The 25,534-nt window shown below is 37.5% G+C and overlaps 1 protein-coding gene across 1 annotated transcript in view; it reads right to left on the reverse strand.

Annotated features, from left to right (window-relative positions):
* LOC126298573 (prostaglandin E2 receptor EP4 subtype) overlaps positions 1–25,534 on the reverse strand; it is a 566,300-nt gene that overhangs the window by 41,650 nt on the left and 499,116 nt on the right. Inside the window, exon 5 of the mRNA XM_049989942.1 lies at positions 13,159–13,253. Coding sequence (XP_049845899.1) covers positions 13,159–13,253 — 95 coding nt within the window. The remainder of the gene's footprint in view (positions 1–13,158; positions 13,254–25,534) is intronic.

Genomic DNA, 25,534 nt, shown 5'->3' on the forward strand with positions numbered 1-25,534 from the left:
AGGTATCCTAGTGGCAAGATGCAGTCAGTACCTTCACTGTGTGATAGCAATGGTAATGTTACTGACTACAGTGCCCCTAAAGCCGAGCTGCTAAACACAGTTTTCTGAAATTCCTTCACACAGGAAGATAACATAAATATTCCAGAATTTGAGCCACAAACAACTGCTAACAGAAGTAGCTTGGAAGTAGGTATCCCTAGTGTAATGGAGTAGCTTCATTCACTTAATAAAGGCAAGGCCTCTGGTGCAGAGTGTGTAACCGTCAGGTCTATTTCAGAGTATGTTAATACAATAGCTCCATACTTAGTAGTCAAATACGACTACTTGCTCAATGAAAGATCAGTACCTAAAGACTGGAAAGTTGCTCAGGTCGCACCAATACTTAACAAATAAAATAGGAGTAATCTACTGAATTGTAGACCCATCTTACTAATGTTCATTTGCAGAAGGATTATGGAACACATACTGTGTTTGAACATTATGAATTACCTAAAAGAAAATTATATATTGACAAATAGCTGACAGGGATTCATAAAATATAATTGTTATGAAAACAATTAGCTCTTTATTCATATGAAGTAATGAGAGTGCTATCAGCAGGGGAACTCAAATTGAGTGAATATTTTTAGATTTCCATTTCTCTCACAAGTGACAGATTGCATGCCTATGGAGTGTTGTCTCAGTTGTGTAACTGGATTTGTGATTTACTGTCAGACAGGTCACAGTTTATAGTAGTAACTGAGGGAAGGTTATCAGGTAAAGCAGAAAGGATAGCTGGGATTCCCCAAGGAAAAGTTATAGGCTCTCTGCTGTTCCTGAGCTATATAAAAAATTTATGAGATAATCTGAGCAGCCCTCTTCGACAGTTTGTAAATGATGCTGTCATTTACCATTTGATGAAGTCAACCATTATGTACTGTTTGAAAATGATATATTTGCAAGAAACATTGTTTCCTACAGTGTTGGTAGGAACATGCAAACCTTGAATCTGAAGATTCCTAAAAGCAAATACAATATTTTTATGGTGCAAAAAGTAGCAATTGCCTCTATGAAATGAAAAGTTTAAGTCATCCACATAAGTACTAAAAGGAATCTGGTAAATTTATGTCACACAATAAAGCACACAAATCTGAAGGGTGTGAATTCAGTTAAATACTTAGGGATTACAATTATGAATGATTTAAATTGGAATGATCACATAGATAATGTTACAGAGAAACTGAACCATAGCATTTAGAAAATGCAACAGGTCCCTACAATATGCTTGTCTGTCCTCTTGTGGAGTATTTGTGTGGTATGGGATCCACCTCAGATAGGATTTTTGGAGAGTATAAAAAAATTTCAAAGACAGGCAGCTCATTTTGTGTTATCATGAAACAGGGAAGAGAGTGCCAGAGATACGGTATGTGTACTGGAGTGGCACTCATCAAAACAAAAGTGTTTTTCATTGTGGAAGGATCTTCTCATGAAATTTCAGTCACCAGTTTTTTTTTCCCTCTCAATATGAAAATATTTTGTTGATATCCACATACATAGGGAGAAATGATTATTGTAAATATATAAGAGAAATCATAGCTTGCACAGAAATATTTAAATGTTCATTTTTCCTGTGTACTGTTAGAGAGAGGAAAAACAGAGAAATAGCTTGAAGGTGTTTTGATGACCCCTGTGCACCACATTTAATTGTGAATCGCAGAGTAGTCATGACAATGTAGAGGCAGATATCTCCAGTTTGACTCCTAAATTGTGGTTACATAATACTGAATAATGTTAGTCACTTATTTAAAGCATTATTAGTTCAATGTTTTTACAAAACTTCAGCAGATTACATTAACAACTATCATTAAAGATTGGCAGTGAAAGGTGGTTGTCAAACACCTGCAGTACATTAATTAAACTTAATGAAGCTGCAGTTCAGTGTTTTACATAGTTAATTAAATGTCCATTAACAAAGAAATCACTTTGATGATCACTATATTCAGCTTGGATGTTTTATATTGCAGTTGAAGAAAATCAGCCATTATGTTCTGTTTGATAATGACATATTTACAAGGAACATTGTTTCCTACAGTGTTGGTAGGAACATGCAAACCTTGAATCTGAAGATCTCTACAACTGATAGAGAAATTCATTACTAAAATATAGTTTTAAAGAGTAAAAGTGTAGCCATGTAAGTGCAAGAGTTCCAAGGTCATAGAAGAGGGATCTGAAACTGGCTCATTTGAGAATTCTACATAAAATCTGCATGGCCCATTTTATGGCTATAAAGACTTCATAGATCATAACAGCAACCACTTGGAAGGTTATCTAATATTAGAATGGCATATGAAATACCCCAAAATTTGCTAACATTTGTATATAGTGGTTAACACAATGAGGAAGTATTCTTAGTGCAAAGCAAGCTAGATTGACTTATTATGATCAATTTATCAATGTGATGATTACATTTTAATTATCTGTGAATGTGGACATAAAAGAATTTTGTATGTAGAATGTATCATTTGTGAAGTAAGCTATAAAAATATTTCTGGAGCCTTTGATTTTTACTAAGATTAGTAGCCATCAGGTTGGTTTTTAGCAAACTTTCTGTTGTAAATCAATTACATGACTGTTCTACTGTCTCATTGTCTGCATTTGATATGGATGATTTTGTGTTTTCTGTTAGTATACATAGGTCATTAGCAAATAAAAAGTCTAGCATGATCTGTTAATGACTTTGGTATATAATTCAAGCAGGTTTAAAGTTGGAGTGGTCACAATGCTGTACCTCATGGGATACCAAATTTAATTTTTTCCTGCTAACAATAAAATGGAAGCAAGCACAGAAAAAGGGAAGGAAAGATACAAAACCAAAGCAGAGAAAGGAACAGAAAATATCACATCCAATTGTGGCCATGGGCCGATTAAAATGAAACAGGTAGAAGAAGTTTATAAATGTATGAGAGAATAAGTGCTTGTGATCAAATGAAACATCAAGATCACTTTAATGATGAATCAGTTTGTCTATCCTTTACTAACACAATGGACACTAGAAAGGTATTACAATATGACATTTTTTATGTAAAAGTTACAAATACTCTGATGGAAAAAAATTCAATACCAAATAACAATTAATGTAAAGTAAGGAAACTTTGGGAATAAATTTGTATAGGTAACATATTTAAGTGGTTAACACAGGTTAATCTAAGGGGAAAGTTTGGAAATTTGTGGTAATGTCTTATGGGAGCAAACTGCTGAGGTCATCAGTCCCTAAGCTTACACACTACTTAATTTAACTTACATTAACTTACGCCAAGGATAAAGCACACACCCATGCCTGAGAGAAGACTCAAACCTCTGACAGGGGGAGCCGGGTCAACTGCGACAAGGTGCCTCCGACCACTTGGCTACTCTGTGCGGAAAATCTAATGGTGAGATAAGCCGTTGCAAATGTGAAATGCTAATTCAATAATGCCCAGTGTAACCACCAGACAGTTGAATGAAAGCATGCAGACATGCATGTATTGTGTTGTACAGGTACCAGATGTTAGCTTGTGGTATGGAGTTCCATGCCTGTTGCATTTGATAGGTCAGTACAGGGACCATTAGTGTTGTCTGTGGATGATGCTGGAGTTCTTTTCTGATGATGTCCCATATGTGCTTGATTGGAGACAGATCTAGTGCTCAAGCAGGCCAAGGCAACATGTTGACGCACTGTAGAGCATACTGGATTACAACAGTGGTTGTCCTGTTGGAAGACACTCCTGGAATGCTGTTCATGAATGTAAGCATGACAGGTTAAATCACCAATTAATGAAGAATTCTGCATTCAGGGTGTGTTGGATGACCACAACAGGGCTCCTTCTGTCATATGAAATCTCGCCCCAAACCATAACTCCAGTTGTATGTCCAGTGTGTGTAGCATGCAGACAGGTTGGTTGCAGGCCCTCACTTGGCCTCATAACCAACACACTGCCTTTACTGGCACCGAAGCAGAACCAGATTTCATCAGAAAGTTACACCTTGCTCTCCAATGAGCTCTTGCTTGACACCACTGAAGTAACAAATGGCAGCTGTTTGGGTCAGTGGAATGTATGCGACAGGGCATCTGATTTGGAGCTGTCCTTGAAGTAACTGATTTGTAATAGTTCATTGTATCACCATAGTGGCAACTGCTGCTCAGATTGCTACTGCAGATGCAGTATGGTGCACCAGAGCCATATGCTGAACACAACAGTCTTCCCTCTTGGCAGTGCCACATGACCACCCATAGCCTGGTCTTCTGTCATTGGCTACATTCCTGCCAAGTCCTCCTCCATTACTGCAGAAGGAACATCCACCTTCTCATAGCCCTATTAGACAACCTTGTTCAAACTCAGTGAGTAATTGATAATGGTGTCTCTGTTGGCTTAATGGCATTCTTGAGTAACATCAACTCAGCACATCCAATCTCAAAGGCAACTTATGCTGAGGACCATTGCAGCTTGTATTAAAGCAAACCTGATTTGCATATACAAACATTGTGAAATCTGAATAATCGTCATCTTTCAAATGTAGAAACATGCCTACCAACTTTTGTTTATGCAACAGAACTCCTTCTTGGTGTCATGATTTTTTTCCTGTCATTGTAACTTCTGAAAATACTTAAATCAGTTTCATATTATCATAAAGAGGAGTTCTTATGTGCAATTGCAACTGAAACTTCCAGCATTTATAAATATTGTGATTATTTTTTGTGTCTACCATCCTCCTTCACAGAGGAAAAGACAGTACTTGAGGTAGCATGGTGTATATAAAAAGAATGAAAGAAAATCCTAATGTTACACGTACTACAAGCAATACCTGCTCATATAGCATAATGTGCAATGGTCTGGCTTGTGAGGTAGGAAGGTGGGCGAGAACTGAAGTGAATCCATGTGGTAGATAGTTGATGCACAAATCAGTGTGCCGTGGTTTTTAAATGGTTTACCATACTCATTTAAACAAATTCTTGGCTGGTTCCCAATTTCCATCTCAGAAAATGTAACACACATATAGTTAAAATATGATCACGCTCAGAAGAAACTTTGCGCAATTTACAGACACATAACACACATGATTCACTCCACCCAAATTTTTTCAGTGATAGGAGTCTAGTAGATAGTAGTAGCGAGGTATACAGACCTGTGTCGGTTGTATGTTATTCACATTGCAACAAGCAATGTCTAGTAGATAGTAGTAGCAAGGTATACAGACCTGTGTCGGTTGTATGTTATTCACATTGCAACAAGCTGGACATTATTGAAAGGGATTTGGAGTTGGAGAAGAAGGACTGAAAAGAAGCTTTTTGAGAGCTTGAGATTGTCGGCTCATCCAGCACTCTCCCTGCAAGGTTGATGACAGTCTTAATATTGCTGGCTTTCTCCTCCTGTTGACATCTGCCCGGAAGTCTGAGGAACTTTTGGCACTGTTTGTTGGTGGCTTCCTTCTTGTGGATGGTGTTGCCATGGGTTCCCCCCTGGCCCAGGTATTGCCACCTTGTACATGGAGCACTTTGAAGATGTGGCACTGAACACCGCCCACCATAAACCAAAGGTGTTCTATAGATATGTAGACAACACTTTTGTAGTGTGGCCCCATGGCAACTACAGGCGTTCCTACGCCATCTCAGTGGCATACATGACAACATCAAATTTACCATGGAGGTAGAACAGAATAGCTGCCTTCCCTTCTTGGATATTTTGATCAAGAAAAATGCAGACAGTACATTGGGACACTCTGTCTACAGGAAGAAGGCGCACACGGACTTATATCTCAATGATTAGAGCTACCACCATCCAGCACAATGTAACTCAGTACTGAACACCTTAGTACAAAGAACCAGGATGATCTGTGACAGCAAGAGTTTGCCGTGTGAGTTATCGCGTCTGTGGGAAACCTTCCACAAGAATTGCTACACTGAGACACAAATGAAACATGCCTTGCATGCAGACAAGAAGTGGGAGGAGAAACCAGAAGAAGACGAAACAAAACATGTGGCGTTTCTGCCATTTGCTGGACTGCCAACAGCCAATATCTCAAGAATGCTAAAGAAGCATGAAATAACGACCATCTTTTGAGCACCAAAAAACGTCAAAGATATACTTGGCTCAACCAAAGACCAACTGGGGCTGCAGACGCCAGGCATTTACAGTATTGAGTGCCAATGTAGGATATTCGGTAGGCACAACAATGTATCTTCCAGCGTTGTAATTATGACTGGTACAGATGAACAAGTCCGCTGTAGCCGAACATAGCATTATCGAGAGACACACCTTTTAATTCGAAAAAATGTATAAGCTTTGCAGTACCAACGGTTTCTGGGACTTGATCTCCAAAGAGGAAGTGGAGATACATCTGCACAACAGTTTAGTAAACAGGGATAGTGGTTTTCAGCTCAGTGCAGTGTGGAATCCCACAATTGACAAAATACGTCAGGAACGCTCCAATCTGAAGGCAGTGGCATCAACAGACAGATGGGATAGCCACCAGATCTCGATGCCGGTCCGCGCCACGGACCCCCCACCACCACCGACGTGGTACCCTCCTTCCAGAGGAATGTGATTGGCCAGTATACAGTATCGGATGATGGCCGAGCAGCTATATAGATATGCAGAACGCAGCATCCCGACACTTTGCCAGAAGATGATGGATACGAAACTAATTGAAATGTTGCAACAAGGCGACGCCACCACTCTGCTGATAACCCGAGAAGAATTCATCAGTGGAATATGCCAAGAAACACTGAAGTCACATAGCTCTTTCATAGTCATCTGTCTTAGGTGGAAACTGGGAAAGGGAATTTTTTCACAATTATAGAGCAGACTGAGTCACTAATGACATTACTCGTTATATCTCCTTTAAATTGTACACTTCTAGCTGACTATGTTAGCATGGCCAATGTGCTTCCTTTTTTAAGGATAAAAGTGCAGTAAGGTAAGCCTAATAGCAAAAAGTCGCATCAGTCACCTGATAGTAAATCAATGTCCATCTTTGAAGATTCCAATTCTGTAACAGATTTTATTTGAGAAGTATTTAATTAACTGCATATAATGTGAAGCAGCTCTTGTCTTATTATATATCTCATTTTCAGTAAAGAAATCTCTTATCTCATATCAACATTCAAAGGTTTCTTATTTAAACATGAGAGAACTATTTGTATAAATGATCAAGAACACTTGTGCCACCATAGTATCCAAAATTAACTAATTATATTAATTTCCTAATAAAGAAAACCTTTCTCTATTTATATCCCACTGAGTGGATTAGTGGATTTGTTGTTTTTATGAATTAATCTGCATTATGTATAGCGTTACAAGCAATTTCTATTAATCAGTGTCCTATTCATTGACTCTAATAGCCCGCATCTCGTGGTCGTGCGGTAGTGTTCTCGTTTCCCGCGCCTGGGTTCCCCGGTTCGATTCCCGGCAGGGTCAGGGATTTTCTCTGCCTCGTGATGGCTGGGTGTTGTGTGTTGTCCTTATGTTAGTTAGGTTTAAGTAGTTCTAAGTTCTAGGGGACTGATGACCATAGATGTTAAGTCCCATAGTGCTCAGAGCCATGTGTGTGTGTGTGTGTGTGTGTGTGTGTGTGTGTGTGTGTGTGTGTGTGTGTGTGAGTGAGAGAGAGAGAGAGAGAGAGAGAGAGAGAGAGAGATCTTCACTGTGTTTGTGATATTTGGAATGAAAACTGTATTAACTGTATTCAGAAAGATCATTTCAAAACATAGATTTCTGTCAAGTGTTTTCCTCAAATTATCAGACATTGTGTCTTTCATTTTAGATACATTTGCACTGATTGCTCTTCACATTTTGAATTATAGTTTTTGTCTCCTCTCTTCATGTCCTGATAGCTTGTCATTCTTATGAAAACAATGCTGAACATATTCCATTTTCGTTTAGAAGGGCATTACAAGCATAATGAAATATATAATTTATAATACATTGTTATTATGAAGTAACAACAGTTGGTTTCTGGTGGCCAAATAAGAATGATCTGGTACTGAATTGTTCTGGTGTCTCACGCGGCTTGAGCAATTGCTTCAAAAGTAATCTCTTGAGCTTAAACCTCAGTGCTTTGCCTACATAGCTGAGTGTTTTATTTACTGCCAAGCAGATGGCCCGTGTTCAATTCCTGGTACTGCCATGAATTTTCCCTTCGTGAATGTACTGGAATAAGATACAATCAGCCTCATGAGGTCAACTGATGAGCTACCTGAATGAGAAGTAACAGCTCCAAAGTCTGAAACCCTGACAGTAGCTGGGAGTGCAATGTGATGTCACCACACCCTTTCATACCCTATGCAAACACTGCCATTTGGTAGAGGCTGCAACAGTAGCCAGTCAGTGTCGTATAATCCTATGAGCCTGATCACAGAAGTAGTGATTTTTTATTTTAGTTTATTTTTTATTGTACCGCAACCAGTTAATGCGGTTTTAACAAGGCCATCGACCCAATGGAATTCAATGGAATATTATATTCGAAGTATCTAGGCAAATAGATTATGATGACATAACTACTGTTCTCGGTTTAATGCTCGACATTGGGATTTTTTACTTAAAAAAAAAAGAATGAAAATCAGTTTATGCAATGTGACAAGTTGTCAGTTATGAGCAAACACCTATTGCATATTATGTGTTAGTGTCTCAACACTTTAACATTGACATAATGTAAGGGGAGGAGGGGCCTGGTGCAGCCAAGAATATAAAGAGCCTGTTAATCCTTAAAAAAGACAGTAAAGACTCTGTGAAATCTTAGTTATAATGAGTCACATAAAAGAATATTAAAGAGTGAGAAATTACTTACATTGCTATCAATATATATTTTTAAAACTGTTCAACTAATTTTAAAACATAAACAGAACACAGTCTGAACAAAGATGTATATATTTATAACAATATAACACTAAGTTACAACGTTACTTTCACCTGGAAAGGTATAACACAAAAGGTGCAAATAGTGACTGCTAATATATAGTGATCAAATATCTCATAAGTTTAAAGGGAAGCTGTTTTGCTTAATAACAAGTGTTATATTAATCAATTTGTTCTAACCACAAGAATGCACAGAAAATGAGAGACAAAACTCTTTATTACATCTAGAAATAACTTGTACAAGAAGACATGCTGGGGAGTGGCTACACTACTAGTCCAATAATTATAGTCAGAATGTCAATATGTAACTGAGGGTGAGGTTAGTCAGGCCTGACTCTTTAAGCTGTTGGTTGACTGGTGGCATGCACGGAGGAGAGGCTACACGTGCACCCGTGAGTGGCGGGCCCTGACAGTCATAGCAGCTACTGACTTCTGTGGCCTGCCTCACAGCTGTACACCTGGATACTGGATGTGGAATCTATGCAGGTCACTACAAAATTCCTTTCAGAGAAAAAGACTATCTTCATTTGTACCAAATGTGTAACATATTTCCATAATTCAGAACAAATCTTGAATTCTTCTGTAATGAATAAATACATAAACAAAGCAAGTGGAGAACAGAAAATCATGACCAATTGGATAAAAAATAATGAAGGTGTCTGTAATAGCTAACACCACGGGCATATCAAAAAGAGATATAAAGAATGGAACATTTTGAGGAGGAAGCTCTCGAACCAGCACACCTAAAACCCGTCTGTTTCTTTAGATATGTGGCTGATACCTTCATTATATGGCCACATGGAAGAGATAAACTGGCAGACTTCCTGACACATATCAACTCCAGACACGAGCATGCATATTAAGTTCACCACTGAGATCGAAACGGACAGGATGCTCCCTTTCCTAGATTTTTCAATTAGACGACAAGCTGATGGCACTTTGGACCACGGCATGTATAGGAAGAAGACACGCACCGATTTGTAGCTATGTGCAGATAGCTGCCACCACTCGGCACAAAAGAATGGCGTGCTCAGAACTCTTGTACACAGAGCTCACACCATCTCCGACAGGGACAGTCTCCAACAAGAATTGGACCGCCTGAAGACCGTGTTTCGGAGGAACGGTTACGAGGAAGGGCAAATTCGAAAGGCTCTACATCCCACGCCTGCAGCACTGGCGGAAACTGAGGACGAATCTCAGGAGGAGGCGGTCTTGCTATTTTTCTGTTTTGTGGGGCCTTATCCGAAAAAATTGGACGCATTTTACGTAAAAACTGAGTGAAAACCATCTTCCGTCCTTAGAGCAAAGCCAAGAGCCTTCTCGGTAGTGTCGTCGACAACCTCGGTCTACGTAAATCAGGGGTTTATCAGATACCTTACCAATGCGAGAGTGTATACATAGGTTAGACCGTTCGTACCACCGAGGACCGATGCCGAGAACATCGACGGCACACTAGACTGCAACAGCCCAGTAAGTCGGCAATCACCAAGCATTGGCTGTAGGAACTCCACAGTGTGGATTACGACCGAACCAAAGTCCTGACACAGACTTCCAAATACTGGGACTGTGTTATCAAAGAAGCTATAGAGATTAGAGTAAGGGAGCCACAACTAAATCATGACAGCGGTTACATCCTTAGCGAGGCGTGGGAACCCACGATCACCCAGATTGAGAAGAAAAAGGATATTTCCCAGAGTGTACCGACTTTGGGGGAGGAGGGAAGAATAATGAGAGCAGTGCCGGCAGACCCTCCTAAATGAGAAGACCTAGGACGCAGCACCCAGACGGCGGGAGAACGGACGCCAGACCTGGACCGGGCATGGGGCGCGGACTGCACTGACTCATAGGAAGCACCTGAGGGAGGAGGGAGATTGTCCTATATATACCTGGCACTGGCCCACCACTGGTCAGTACATTGGTGCACTGATGGTGGCAACGTGGTCAATTGCCGAAATATTGTGTCCTGTGCACAATCGTACCAGGCTGTTCACCTGAGATTTATTTCTTCAGACGTAAAGTACATTTTAAAAGCGAGATAAATTGTGAGAAGGGATTGTGGAAGGAAGGTGATACACACACTGAATGATGTCAAAAAAATAAATGTGAAATTGAATTTCTAAGAAATATTTAGATAATTTAAAATAAAAATCTAACAGATTTTGTATGTTCAATTGTTATTGTGAGTGAGGAACTTCATCACAAGAAGACTACAGCAAAGTGGTGACACTGATTTCATCTGCTTGAAAGATCATGGTCAGATGTAATTGATTTGTCCATCTCAAGTTTACTGAAATTTAATTAATGAGAATTTTAGACCAAATGCATTTTGCTTTTATTTATAAAGCATCTTCAGTGGTCATTCTGCAAATTGGATACATATGTTTGTACATCTTTCATTTTTTAGATTAAAAACAGCATTTTGTTTATAAAGTTGTGCATTTTACTTATGGTGTTCCTGCCCCATGTCTGCCTGTTCTCCAGACCACTTCTTCCTCCCTCTTAGTTAACAAAAGCTGATGTTAAAAGACTTGATTTGGAAAATATGTAAACAAGAGCCAGAAATATCATAAGTAAATTGCACACCAACTTTATACGCAAAACACTATTTTTAATTTAAAAAACCGAAAATGTGTAAATATATGAATCCATTTGCAGAATGACCACATAAGATGTAGTTTTGTTAATAAAGTTGTGCATTTTACTTATGGTGTTCCTGCCCCATGTCTGCCTGTTCTCCAGACCACTGCTTCCTCCCTCTTGGTTAACAAAAGCTGATGTTAAAAGACTTGATTTGGAAAATATGTAAACAAGAGCCAGAAATATCATAAGTAAATTGCACACCAACTTTATACACAAAACACTATTTTTAATTTAAAAAAGCAACAATGTGTAATTATATGAATCCATTTGCAGAATGACCACATAAGATGTTCTATAAGTAAAAGTAAAATGCATTTGGTGTAAAGTTCTCTTTAATTAAATTGCAATAAGCTTAAAATGGAGAAACTAATAATAACTTATTTTAAGAGTTGTTGTGGAAGATAGCCATGCAAAGAAATGTATTACAGTCAGTGTTTTCTGGGTAGATAAAGGGATTTCTCTGAAAAGTTATCTTCCAAAGTGGAAAGCAATAACTGACAACCACTACACAAGTCTTCTGGAACAACTGTATAAAATATTGTATGAGAAGAGGCCTATATTTAAAAATCAAAATGTTACCTTTCATCAGAACAGTCCACCTGCCCATTGAGTTAGTTAGGTAACGGGAAAACATACAAATCTGAAGTACAAATTGTTGGATCATCTACTCTGTTCACCAAAGTAGGTACCTTTTAACTTACACCTGTTTTCATACATGAAGAAATTTTCTAACTAAAAAAATTTAGAGCTTGATGAAAGCTTGATGGCAACTATAGGTATGTTTGTCAAATATTGAGAATCACACTTCAAGAACTGCACCTAATCACTGGAAAAATGTAAGACAAATTTCTTTTATTTAAAAGAGTGTGGTACCATAAAAAGGAAATTTTGACATAAAATACTTAACGAGTCCCTTCTGGGATAAAAAGTTTTACCTAACCCATAAATCTTAGAATTGAATAGCAGTGGATAGGGGTATTTGTGTTTTTTAAGTGTTGTTTCTAAGTTTCTTTTGAAATGAAGATAAGTATTAATTAGATGCAATTTGTATGAAGAAAAATTAAAAATAAATTACTTAAAACTTGACAGGTATTTTATTTTTCTTTATAACCTATAGCCCATTTGGAGCATGTAGTAACTCCTTTCACTTTAATCAGTGTGGTCATGAAATTGTTTTATACCTGTAACCTTTTTTGTTGTTAACTATGAACCAAATATTATCTCAGTTGTGTGCTATGGTTCCATAACTAAGGTCTGTAGGCCTGCACATCTCATGTTGGTGCAAATGACGAAATTATGTAATTTTTGGGAGCTACTATGTACTGAAATTAACAGTCAACAATTTTTGAAGCTACCAGTAATACAATAAAATCTATTTCTAAGTTGCTGCTCAGAATCAGCAGACTAATCTTGTTCACTTCTGAAAAGTTTCTGCTTATAACAGAGAATCTAAATGTAAAAATCTATGGGTGATATTTAAGGCAACTACTCTGTTTATTATTATAGGTTCATAACAAGTAAAAATGTAGCAAACTGACTGTCCAGAAATTGATATATGGATACAAGTTACAAAATAAAAAATGACAAAAGCATTTACAAATAATAATTTTAATGTGTTTGTATACATTTACATTTACTGGTTACTTACCTACTGAGCTGCCAGTATGTGAAGATAACTATCACAAAAAGTGCAAAAAAGAGACCTCCTGAAACTCCTGCAGTGATGTAAACTGGAGTATTATCCTAAAATAAGAAGATGTTAATTCAGACTGTATTATCCTATTCCTTACTGATGGTCTTAAGTGCAATACATTTGGATACTAATAATGTTATGAGGAAAAAAAATTAAAAAAATGGTTAATAGAATTTACAGTGTACTAGATATGTAATAGAATTTACCAAGCAACAATTACAACAGCAGTTATCTGTATAGACGACACAAATTTGCATCCATATAAAATGTAAGCCATTAAGATCATACAGTTACATAAACCATTAGTTATTAGAGTTATTAGGAACCTATTATTCCACAACTGTATACAGTGTAACAGACAAGAACAAGATGAATTTGAATCCCAGAACTACTTGAGTTTCTAGAATCTTCTGAAAACAAAAGTGGTAAATGAGGAAAAATAGGAAATAGTAGTTCATTCATCTTTTCGTTTCCTTACATGGAACTGGAAGAAGCACTAATGTCACATGCAATAGGAAGTATCCTCTGCCATGTACGTCACAGTGGCTTCCAGGGTGTGCATGTAGATGTAGATGTAGATGTATATGGTAGTTATGACACGTAATCATTTAAGAGAAAGTTGGCATATTAAAATATTTGTTACTTTTGCTCTATGACAATAGTACAAAAAAGAATAAGTTCTGTGGGTGATGTAAATCAGTTTTGTATAGTATTGAAGAAAAATTTTTCATTCGCAATAAATGGGTGTAAATTAAATTTTACTTACATGATCTAAATGAAAATCATATGCTAAATTATTAAGGCAATGAGCTATGAAGCTGCAACCTTACTCACTTCATACATAATTTCTGAAAGTACAAATTGCTTCCCTATTACTAATATTTAATCATATTTCATTGGACTTGAAGTGAAATGTCTCCCATATGGGTAATACCACCAATTAAAAAAACTGTATCATGCTTTAGCTCTTTTTTATTGTAGAATAAGGAAAATTGTATTAATATAATTGTAACTCCAGGCAATACTTCATGTAGAAGTGTGTAAAGCATGGATGATTCACTGTTTACAGGGAGTAAATTCATATATGACACACCGAAACATTGAATCCAAATTCTTACAATTTATGTGCCATTAATTGTCTAATTTCCCACTTCTGTTCCTATCAAAAACTGTTATTTCTTGGTCTCATGTGTTAACTGGACATAATATTACAGACTTCTGTCTCCACAATATGCATAATTTAAACTTTATAAAGACCCTATACTCAAGACCAGTACTATAAATGTTTGTGATAATACAGAAAGTTTCTGTTAGTGACAACGCACAATAAAAACTTTCAGAAGACACAAGTCCCAGTACTGCTAATAGAAACACTTAAAACAGTTCGTAGCACTCCTAGCTTTCAGAACAGTGAGATAATCATTACGAGAAGGTATACCAATACTGTACTCAGGAATTTCTATATAAGAAAAGATTTATAATAATTCAAAGAGAGCCTTCAAAAAAAAAAAAAAAAAAAAAAAAAAAAAAACACAAAGTTGTATTAGTAAAGGAAACTGGCTGTGTAATGACTTGGATGCAGACTTCACAGATGGAAGTGTATATAGAGTACATGTTGTTTGTAATTCAGACTGAAATTGTGTGATGTATTGACACATTCCGTAAAAATCTTATCACAAGGGAAAAGAACTGTATTAAACAGAAATAATATTTACAACACAATGAATGGCAGACTGTTTTTGGCATTTACTGAAGCTTTTGTACTTCATGTACTGGTACCTTTGCAAAAATATTTCAAGAGGTGAGGTCATTTGGTTTCACTGTCATCATGGTCTGTGTGTGTGTGTGTGTGTGTGTGTGTGTGTGTGTGTGTGTGCCCAACTCTAACTCACTTATACCAGATGTGACTGTACTTGTAATTATTTCTTCAATAGCAATTTTGACAACGTCATAAGATATTTAATATTCTTCCCCTATCTCTTGCACTTTACTGCAGTATCCTTCAAAACCTAAGCTGCAACTGATTATAATGATGTAAATGATCTGATGGTCTTTCCTTCCAGCCAAAAATCCCACAGCACACAGTTTTTTGGCCTGGTTATTTGCATGAACTAAGTGTACAGAGTGAAGTACAAACCACGAACACAACAGACGAAAGTGGCTGCCTCACCCAGTATTATCAGCTAGGTAATGATGGCTGTTACCAAAAATTAATGACTGACCAAAGCCTTCTGACGCTTACCAACTTATACTAGTTCAGGTCCAGGGAACTAATAGAAACAGAAATTTCCCAACAAACTACATCAGATGCTGTTGTAGGTTGGTCTGTATGTGATAAATTTGGCAAAGTGTTTGCTACTCAAACAATTCAAAATAGGCCGTATTTGTTGTAGATTCTACATCACTGAGATTTTGCTGTTAACCAATAAAAGAATTTGCTCTTCTCTCATGAATTCTGCTTCAGTTTCTAGAATGATTTTCATTACACGTTCATCTGGAGGAGAAATTTTAGCAAGTGAAATCATGAGAAAATCATAGAAAGAAGGAAGTTAGCTGGAGACGTTGTGGGAATGGTGTTGGGAGGCTTCATGTTGCGTGAGTGTATAAAGCATGATATATATATATATATATATATATATATATATATATATATATATATATATATATATATATATATATAACAGAATAAACTTCCACATGGGAAAAATATATTAAAAACAAAGATTCCAAGACTTACCAAGCGGGAAAGCGCCGGCAGACAGGCACACGAACAAAACACACAAACACACACAGAATTACGAGCTTTCGCAACTGGCAGTTGCTTCGTCAGGAAAGAGGGAAGGAGAGGGAAAAATGAAAGGATGTGGGTTTTAAGGGAGAGGGTAAGGAGTCATTCCAATCCCGGGAGCGGAAAGACTTCCCTTAGGGGAAAAAAAAAGGACAGGTGTCTGTGTATGTGCGGATGGATATGTGTGTGTGTGTGTGTGCGAGTGTACACCTGTCCTTTTTTTTTCCCCTAAGGGAAGTCTTTCCGCTCCCGGGATTGGAATGACTCCTTACCCTCTCCCTTAAAACCCACATCCTTTCATTTTTCCCTCTCCTTCCCTCTTTCCTGACGAAGCAACTGCCAGTTGCGAAAGCTCGTAATTCTGTGTGTGTGTTTGTGTGTTTTGTTCGTGTGCCTGTCTGCCGGCGCTTTCCCGCTTGGTAAGTCTTGGAATCTTTGTTTTTAATATATATATATATATATATATATATATATATATATATATATATATATATATATATATATATATATATATATATATATTAGAGGTGAGATGAATACTGTTAACATCCTGATATACGAAGATGAGGTACTGCAACTACATTATTTTCTCATTCTAGAGGTGCAGTTGTTTGAGACTTCCTTTCATGGATCATCATATCAACCTACAACAATCCACTTAATGGATGAATTTGTTGCAGGTGACTATATCCACCATATGGACTGAGCAGCAGTGGCTCCAGATTTGAATTCTATAAAAAAAAAAGTTTGTGTACAGTGGGGAGGACATTTTCAATCTGAAACTTCTGGATATTTTCAATCTGTGTGACCACCACTAGTAACTCTTCTAGATCCCTATATAGATATTTCTCACTGATGGAATTAACTGCCCACAGAGGTCTTGCATTACCTCATAGAGAGCATACTCTGTACGCATGTTAGGAATGAACATATGCCATATTAAATGTTTTGTCATCTTGGAAGAGAGTTTCTGAGTTTGAAAACTTTATAAAAAATATATTAAAGTTTAGAAATTTGATGAGAATTACAACTGCAACTCCAAGAACATAGCATATAACAAACTTCAAATTGGCCTGGTGTATACTACATTCTTGAATATGCAACTGATTAGCATTTCAGTAGAATTGTAAAAAGTAGGTAGAAGTAATACCACTACATTATTTATGTGAGGAAAGATGACACAGTAGGTTTCTTATTCATTAACCACATTTTATTACTGCTTGTTTACAAGGAGAAACATCTGACAAAACATGTCAGAATTTAACAGCAGCAGGATTGTGAGCCACTGAGGCTGTGCTTTATTGTTCCATAATATGTTATTTATGCTGTTCACAATCCCATGACTCATGGCTGTACAAGATCATACAGCCCTGTTACAGACCTTGGGTCAGAAAATGGGCTTGATTGTATCAAGTATCAGTGCAAACAGTGTGACAGGATCATTGGACACAGAAGTGACACCATGATACCTTTTCAGACAGGTTCTTGTTCTGCATTCTGCATCACAATAGAAGTGTCCATATGTGGAGGCTCTGAAGGTAAAAAAAATTGACTGATTGCTTTTGTCATTAACACTAGGGCACACCACTGGCAATTTTGACAGCAGATATTACATGCATTAGGGCTGGTTGCTGTGCATTACTTTTGAGGTCTCCACAATGGTACCTTTCAAGAAGATAACTTACGACCATATGTTGCCCGTGTTGTCCTGATATTTCTCAAAACAGAAAGCACTCAACTGTTTCTTTTGTTATCACTTTCTCCAGATACCTCAACAATTAAAAATTCTGGTCATGGGTTGCCAAGAGATTGAAATGCCACCATTTGACTGTCACTATTATTGATGAACTCCGGCATAGAGTTGAAACAGCACAGAATGGCATACCCTTAACTGTCAGCCAAGCTCAGTTAAGCTTGATGCCCAGTCATTGTTGCTGCCAGAGATCTGTGTACTAAATTTCCCACCTTCTGTACACAAATCGCCTGCAAATTCAATAACATACCATTCCTAGTGTAACATACACTGGAGAGCCAAAGAAACTAGTACACCTGATCAATATCATGTACGGCCCCCGCGAGCACACAAAGGTAAAGTGACACGACACAGCATGGACTCGTCTAATGTCTGAAGTAGTGATGGAGGAAACTGATGCCGTGAATCCTACAGGACTGCACATAAATCAGTAAGAGTACAAGATCTCATCTGAATAGCATGTTGCAAGGGATCCCAGATATACTCAATAATGTTCATGTCTAGGGAGTCTGGTGGCCAGCGGAAGTGTTTAAAATCAGAAGAGTGTTCCTGGAGCTACGCTTTAGGAATTCTGGATGTGTGAGGTGTTGCAGTATCCTGCTGGAATTGCCCAAGTCCATTGGAATGCCCAATGGACATGATGAATAGTTGCAGGTGATCAGACAGGATGCTTACATACTCGTCAGCTGCCAGAGTTGTGTCTAGGTCCCATATCACTCCAACTGAACATGCCTAACACCATTCCAGAGCCTCCACCAGCTTGAATAGTCTCCTGCTGACATGCAGGGTCCACGGATTTACGAGGTTGTCTCCATACCCATACACGTCCATTCGCTCGATACAATTTGAAATGAGACTCGTCCAATCGGGCAACATGTTTCCAGTCATTGACAGTCCAATGTCAGTGGTGATAAGTCCAGGCGAGGTGTAAAGCTTTGCATTGTGCAGTCATCAAAGGTACACAAGTGGGCATTCATCTCCAAAATTGCATATCGATGACGTTTGGTTGAATGGTTCACGTGCTGACACTGGTGGCCCAGCATTGAAATCTGCAGCAATTAGTGGATAGGTTGCACTTCTGTCACATTGAGTGATTCTCTTCAGTCATCATTGGTCCCGCTCTTGCAGGATCTATTTCTGACCGCATCGATGTCAGAGATTTGATGTTTTACTGGATTCCTGATACTCACAGTACACTCATGAAATCGTTGCATGGGAAAATCCCCACTTCATCACAACCTCAGAGATGCTGTATACCATTGATCATGCACCAACTATAAGACCACATTCAAATCCACTAAAAATCTTGATAACTTGCCATTGTAGCAACACTAACCCATCTAACAGCTGCGCCAGACACTTGTTGTCTTACATAGGCATGCCGACCACAGTGTTGTATTCTGCATGTTTGCATATCTCAGTATTTGAATACACGTGCCTATACCAGTTCCTTTGGTGTCTCAGTGTATGTGTACAACAAGTAATACAACAAGGAATACATGTTTTGCACACTGTTGTATGCCAAATATCTTATGTTTAACCTTTAGCACTTTGAAAAAAAGTACACTATAATATATAAATTTTGCTGTATTTAACTGAATTTATGTACAGCGATTTTTTTGTGGCATTTCATGTCTACAGTTTGCATAACTTTTAATTACTGCTGTATGTAAATGAATTTATGTAGCTTCATCTTTTATATATTATAAATTAAAGTTTTTACTGTAAGGAGTTGTGTGCCTGCAGAGCTATTGACGTAGATTTGCCTTCAATTGTTTAGTCTAGGCCTTTAGTTTATTTATTTATTGTGAGATATAATTTACAGTACTTTACAAATTTATGGCATTTGTGAGAGATTGCTCAAGGAAGATGTGCATATTTCAAGAACTTTATCACAGAGCACACAATACTAATTGCTCTACCAGATGGAATTTAGTTTCATTATTGTGCTAGACTATGTTAATCACAGAGTTTATTTGCTGTTAATTAGCTAACAGCCCAGGGAGTCACTGTTATCTTTTAGTTCTTATGATTCTTGTTAAAATTAGGAAATATTCATTAAATGTGGTTTTCACTAATTTCAGTGTTCCCACGTCTACCTGTCCGGTATTGGGAAAGATGATTAATGTGCAGCCCTCAGTTATTTTTTAATATTATCATTTAGTTCAAGGTTTTTTTACAAGTGAATCATGTTGTTGTAGTACAGTCTGTAATGTAATATAACTCACTGATAACTGCTGAGCCCCAATATTAATAGTTTAATTGAGCACGTTGTTCTCATGCAACACTGATTTGTAATAGCCATTGTATAGGCGCAATGAGCCCTAATGCATTTTAATTGTCATTCTTACTTATTGTCTTCTAATGCAGGCCACAGTATGTTCAACACCTGGTTGGCAGAGCTTTTAGTTAGTTACAGATTGGCAACAGTCATTCATATAGGTAAACAAGTGGTTGGCATTGTATACTCATGGAATACTGCACAGAAATCACAGCTTGCCTGGTAAATAACACAGCTGCTTTTGTAAGTGCCTTAGATTTGATAGGGTAGGAAATGCCCATGTCTGTAATGCAGTAGAAGAAGGTAGGAGTGTATATGAGACAGGTTTTGTACCTGGGTTGTTCAAAACAGAATTATGATTGGCACTATTATTCTATGGCATTTCTCTGTCTCAGTGTGGTGAATTGCCTATGAACTTGCCAAAAAACTACAGCTTAAGTAAAATTTCAATAAATCTACCAAAATGACTGAAGAAGACTGGATAAATGGTTTAAAAAAAGAGAAATCCCAAAATAAGCACAAGAAAACCATCAAACAAGTACAACAGTGTTCTAGGTTTTGATGAAGATGAAGCTGCTGTTTTTTTTTTTTTTTTTTTTTTTTTTTTTTTTTTTTTTTTTTTTTTTTTTTTTTTTGCAATTTGAACACTGTTTTCAAAGAAACATGATATGTATGTATTTTGCTACATTTTAAGATGGTAAAGTTTGTTACTTTCTTAGAAAATTAATTTTATTATGTCTGTATTTCATACTCTATACGGGTGTCAGTATTACCCAGGTACTCAGGGCAACACCAAAAGGTTGCATACTTGAGAAAATTGATATGCAGTTCTGAAGGTATTCAACATCCTTTTTCTTTTATTTTTCTCGTACAGCTGTCCATCTAACATTCCAGGGTCACACAGTGCACCATGAATTTTTCCATGGAAGTGACAGGATTCCAAACCAAAACGACAAATCTCTTAAGGTGTCAGTATTCCCCTGGTGTCTCCTACACATAATGCTTATTGCATGAATACATGAAACTGTCACATTTCTGTCTGTGCTGTATTTAAGTGAACTTTATAATTTAATGTATTTCAGACCACTGATGATAACAGTCTAATTACTTTTTAAGGAAACATGTTCTTTCTTGAAATATTCTAAATTTATGATTCACTACAGTCACTAAAACCATTTTATTTTTCTGATTATAAAAATATGTAACTTTCCTAGAATAATGTTTTGGTTTCTAAAATGTTCAGATTAGAAAATTTAACTTTTCATAAAATTCTTGTGGGCTTTGGACATCCCCATGCACATTAAACCTCTGCTTCATAAAATAATACATATCATTTTGCCATTTTTTGCTTATACAGACTACAATTAATCCAGATAGCTTCACTGACTAATGTGTTTTTGTATTCTTTTACTTTTGTTGTAATTATGTCATTATTAAAGCTGTAAATACTGATTTTTTAGTTATTGTAACATGAGTGTCTTTATGCAGGCATTGCGTACAGAGTCATAGTTAGGGCTGAGTAGTTAAACAGTATAGATATTTTGTGTTAGCTAGTCAGCATTTCATAATCATCCTGTAACACTCCATGTCAGTTAGGTGGTGAACCTCCAGTCATGAGTATTCAGTCAGTGCAAAACTTTGTCACTCACTTTATTAGTCAGTCACACTTGAGCAGTCAAGATGTTAGTTATTTGTGTTGTCACTTCTAAAATTTTGGTAGAATATTCATAGATTATGCAAACTGCTGACGTATGTTTTAGTGCATGGCAAAATTACTACTTAAAAGTTTAATACTGTATTTTAGTACAATAAAGATAAATCAACTAAAAAGTAAATCTGACTGTGTTGTGGCGAATTATTATTAACTGTTTAATTCAGTTAGTAGTTATCATAGCACAGTTTTGAAGATCAACATCAGAGACACTTAAGAGAGGGGAAAAAAAGAAAAAAAAAGAAAAAAACATGTCGGTTGCTTTACAGGGTCTAAAAAGAGCAATAAGGCATTGATTGGGAGTGGGGTGGGTAGGGTGGTTGAGAGTGATGGGTTCAGTGTAGTGGTACTACCAGATAGGAGTAAGAAGTAGGTTAGATAGTTTCCTCAAAAGACATTAAGAATCTTTTTCTAGTTTTAAGATGGCAGCTGTCTTGATAGGGTGCAGGAAATCACTGACACACCTTTACAGAATGTGAAATCGACACAATATCCTACTCATTCCTATACCATCATGAGACATTTCCTTGAGGGTATCCCAGATGTAAGACCTTAATCATATACCAATCCACCACCTCCAACTGCAGCTCTGTCATGTGTATTTCCTACCCAATCAAAGGTAGAAGTGAAAGCAGCCAGGACATCCACAAGTGTGGTGCAATTACTGTGCTGTGTACACAGTACATATGATAACGAACTAGGTGTCTACCCAGCTGCTGAACATTCTGCATACTACAACATAATTCTCTTCAAACAAGGCTGCATTATGTGTATCCCAAAACCAACTGCTCTGAGCTACACAGGAAACTGTCATTCCAGCATATCATCTACTGTTGCAATTACTCTTCAATGCTGCTCTTCCTCCTTACCATCACCAGACCCTGTAAACTACATAGGCGGCATCTGGTTGCTGTAGGATATCCTATGTTTTAACATTCCTCACTTAAAACTCCATTAATCCCATTCTTTAGCTTCTCTCATTCTACATATTTGCAGTAATCATTTACTCTGCTTTTATTTTCCATCCAGAGGTTCTGCTAGCAAGGCAAGGTTATCACTCACAGGCAGGGGCAGCTAGTATAAGCTACCCACCAGATAGACCTATTACATGCATTCTGTGGATGGGCAAACCACTTGCCCAACATTGCTCACATGCATTCATACTCTGTGGAACAGTCATATAAGCTATGGCCTGGGAGCCTTACTGCCGCCCATGTGTTGGCTGTTTTCACACGCCTGACACTCGTACCCATTGGTACCCGGCTGCCTACCAGCATGCACGTGAGCTGGAAGAGCCTGGCATTGACCTTGCACCCCCATGTCCCCATACATCTCTCCCTTTCTCTCTTTCCCATCCACTCATACACCTCTCTCCTTGTAATCCACTACTCCTTCTATCCTTCTTCTCCTACCCCCTCCCTCCTCCCTCCCCTCTCTCTCTCTCTCTCTCTCTCTCTCTCTCTCTCTCTCTCTCTACCTCATCACAAACATACATGCATACATACACTGACACACACTTACACTGATGAGCCAAACCTTAACCACTTGCATAATTGCACATTTGTCCACCTTAGGAAAAAGAAAAATTACAGGAACAGTTCTCATTTTATGCATTTGAAAAGTCCTTGGTAGGTTTCTGGAGGTATTTGGTACCAGATGTCTCTGTATAGATCGTGTAATTCCCATAAATTATGGACAGTTGATTTGTAAAAACAGAGCGAGTGTCTGAAAGTGTCCCAGATGTGTTTCATCAGGTTTAGATTAGGGCAATTTGGCAGTCAAGACATCAACATGAGTTCCCTACCATGCTTCTCAAACCACTGTAGCGTGAGTCTGATCTTTGACAAGGGCAGTTACCCTGCTGGGAGTTGCTGTTGCTGTTAGGGAAGACATCAGGCATGGCAAAATGAAGGTAATCAGCAGTAATTTTCATGTAGTCCACAGATGTCATAGTGCCTTGGATTCCTCCCATGAGTCTATCTGGGTGAATGCCCCTCCCCTCCCCCCTTCCCCCCTCCCTCCACCTCTCCATCACAGCACAATACTGCTCTGATCAGCCAGTGGCCAGTGTCGATGGCTCAATGCATGTTTCGAGCAACCATTCACATGGATTACAGCACATCTGGTCACGACTACCCACTGGGTGTAACAAGAAACATCAAAGTTGTTAAATTCTTATCTATGCTGTATTTCAATAAACGTTATTATTCAGTTTATAGTTTTCAGATTACTGATTATAAAATTATAATTAATTTTCATGAAATATTCTAAACTTATGTCATTAAAACCACATGCTATTCATAATTCAAATCAACTAACAGTCATCTATTTTAGGCTCGACCTACCGTGTCTAAAAGCACCCGTTTTTATGTTTCGAATGAACATCTTACTTTATTTTGAAAACTGTATATTTAAAAAGTTATACTAATTCAAAATTGTCAATTTCAGGAAGTTTTATCTCAAAATGTAATCAACTGTTACAAATGTGTAACTTCGATCTTCCTGCTTGCAAAAATGTTAAGTGTCAAAAATAACATGTTACTTTGTAAGATATTCAAATTAGAAAAGCTAACTAGAAAATTCTTGATGGTCTTTGGAAATCGATATGCACAATAAAACTTCCAGAGCAGAAAATAATACCTATCACTTTTTTGATTATAAAGCTTATAGATAATCAAAATATCTTCACTGCATCATATGTTTTTGTATTCTTTCCTTTTGCTGTTTTTTATATTATTATACAAGATGTAACTATGGAGTATTTTACCATTTTGTAATTTCTGTAGGATGCGCATCTTTCTGTAGGTATTGTGCACAAAGCCATAGACAGTCATGGGCAAACACTCAATTAGTTCAGACAATGTGTTTATTGAGTAAGAGGTGGTGGGTATTCAAACAGTCCAAGTGCTATGTTATTCAGTCTGCATCTGTAAACTTGAATATTTTTAGTCAGCTTCCTTAGTCACCTCTGGTAGTCAAAATTTCAACAATTATGTTGGTTGGTGCTGGAAAATCAGCAGTCTTTGTGCAGCTTCTCATGTGTTACAAATCAGTCTGCTGATGCTGCTGCCCTAATTTTTTTCCCTTATTACTGTTTACATAAGAATTTTCTCTATGTTTCTAATGTTGCTGACAAATTTCTGTCTTAATGTTGACTACGTATTCATTTACACTCTCTTCCCTTAGAGATAGGACGCTATCAATGTTTTTCCCCCTTATATTGGTACTGTAAGAGCTGACAATTTAATTGTGATAGGGCTCTGGAATCCAACAGTAGGAGAAGGACGAGAAGGAAAAATAGTAGGTGAATATGGACTGTGGGAAGGAATGCAAGAGGAAGCCACCTGATAGAATTTTGCACAGAGGATAATTTAATAATTGCTAACACTTGGTTTAAGAATCATAAAAGAAGATTGTATTCATGGAAGAGGCCTGGAGGCACTGCAAGGTTTCAGACTGATTATATAATGGTTAGACAGAGATTCAGGAACCAGATTTTAAGCTGTAAGATGTTGTCAGGGGCAGATGTGGACTCTGACCACAATTTATTGGTTATGAGCTGTACATTAAAACTAAAGAAATTAGGAAAAGGTAGGAAATTAAGGAGTTGAAACCCGGATTAATTGAAAGATCCAGAAGTTGTTGAGATTTTCAGCGGGAACATTAGGCAACAGCTGACTAGAACAGGGGAAAGAAATACAGTTCACAAGATGAAGTAGTGAAAGCAGCAGAGGATCAAAAAGATAAAAGGCCAAGACCTAGTAGAAATCCTCAGATAACACAAAAGGTATTGAATTT

The sequence above is a fragment of the Schistocerca gregaria genome, chromosome X (genome assembly GCF_023897955.1).
Source record: "Schistocerca gregaria isolate iqSchGreg1 chromosome X, iqSchGreg1.2, whole genome shotgun sequence".
Taxonomy (NCBI): Eukaryota; Metazoa; Arthropoda; class Insecta; order Orthoptera; family Acrididae; genus Schistocerca; species Schistocerca gregaria.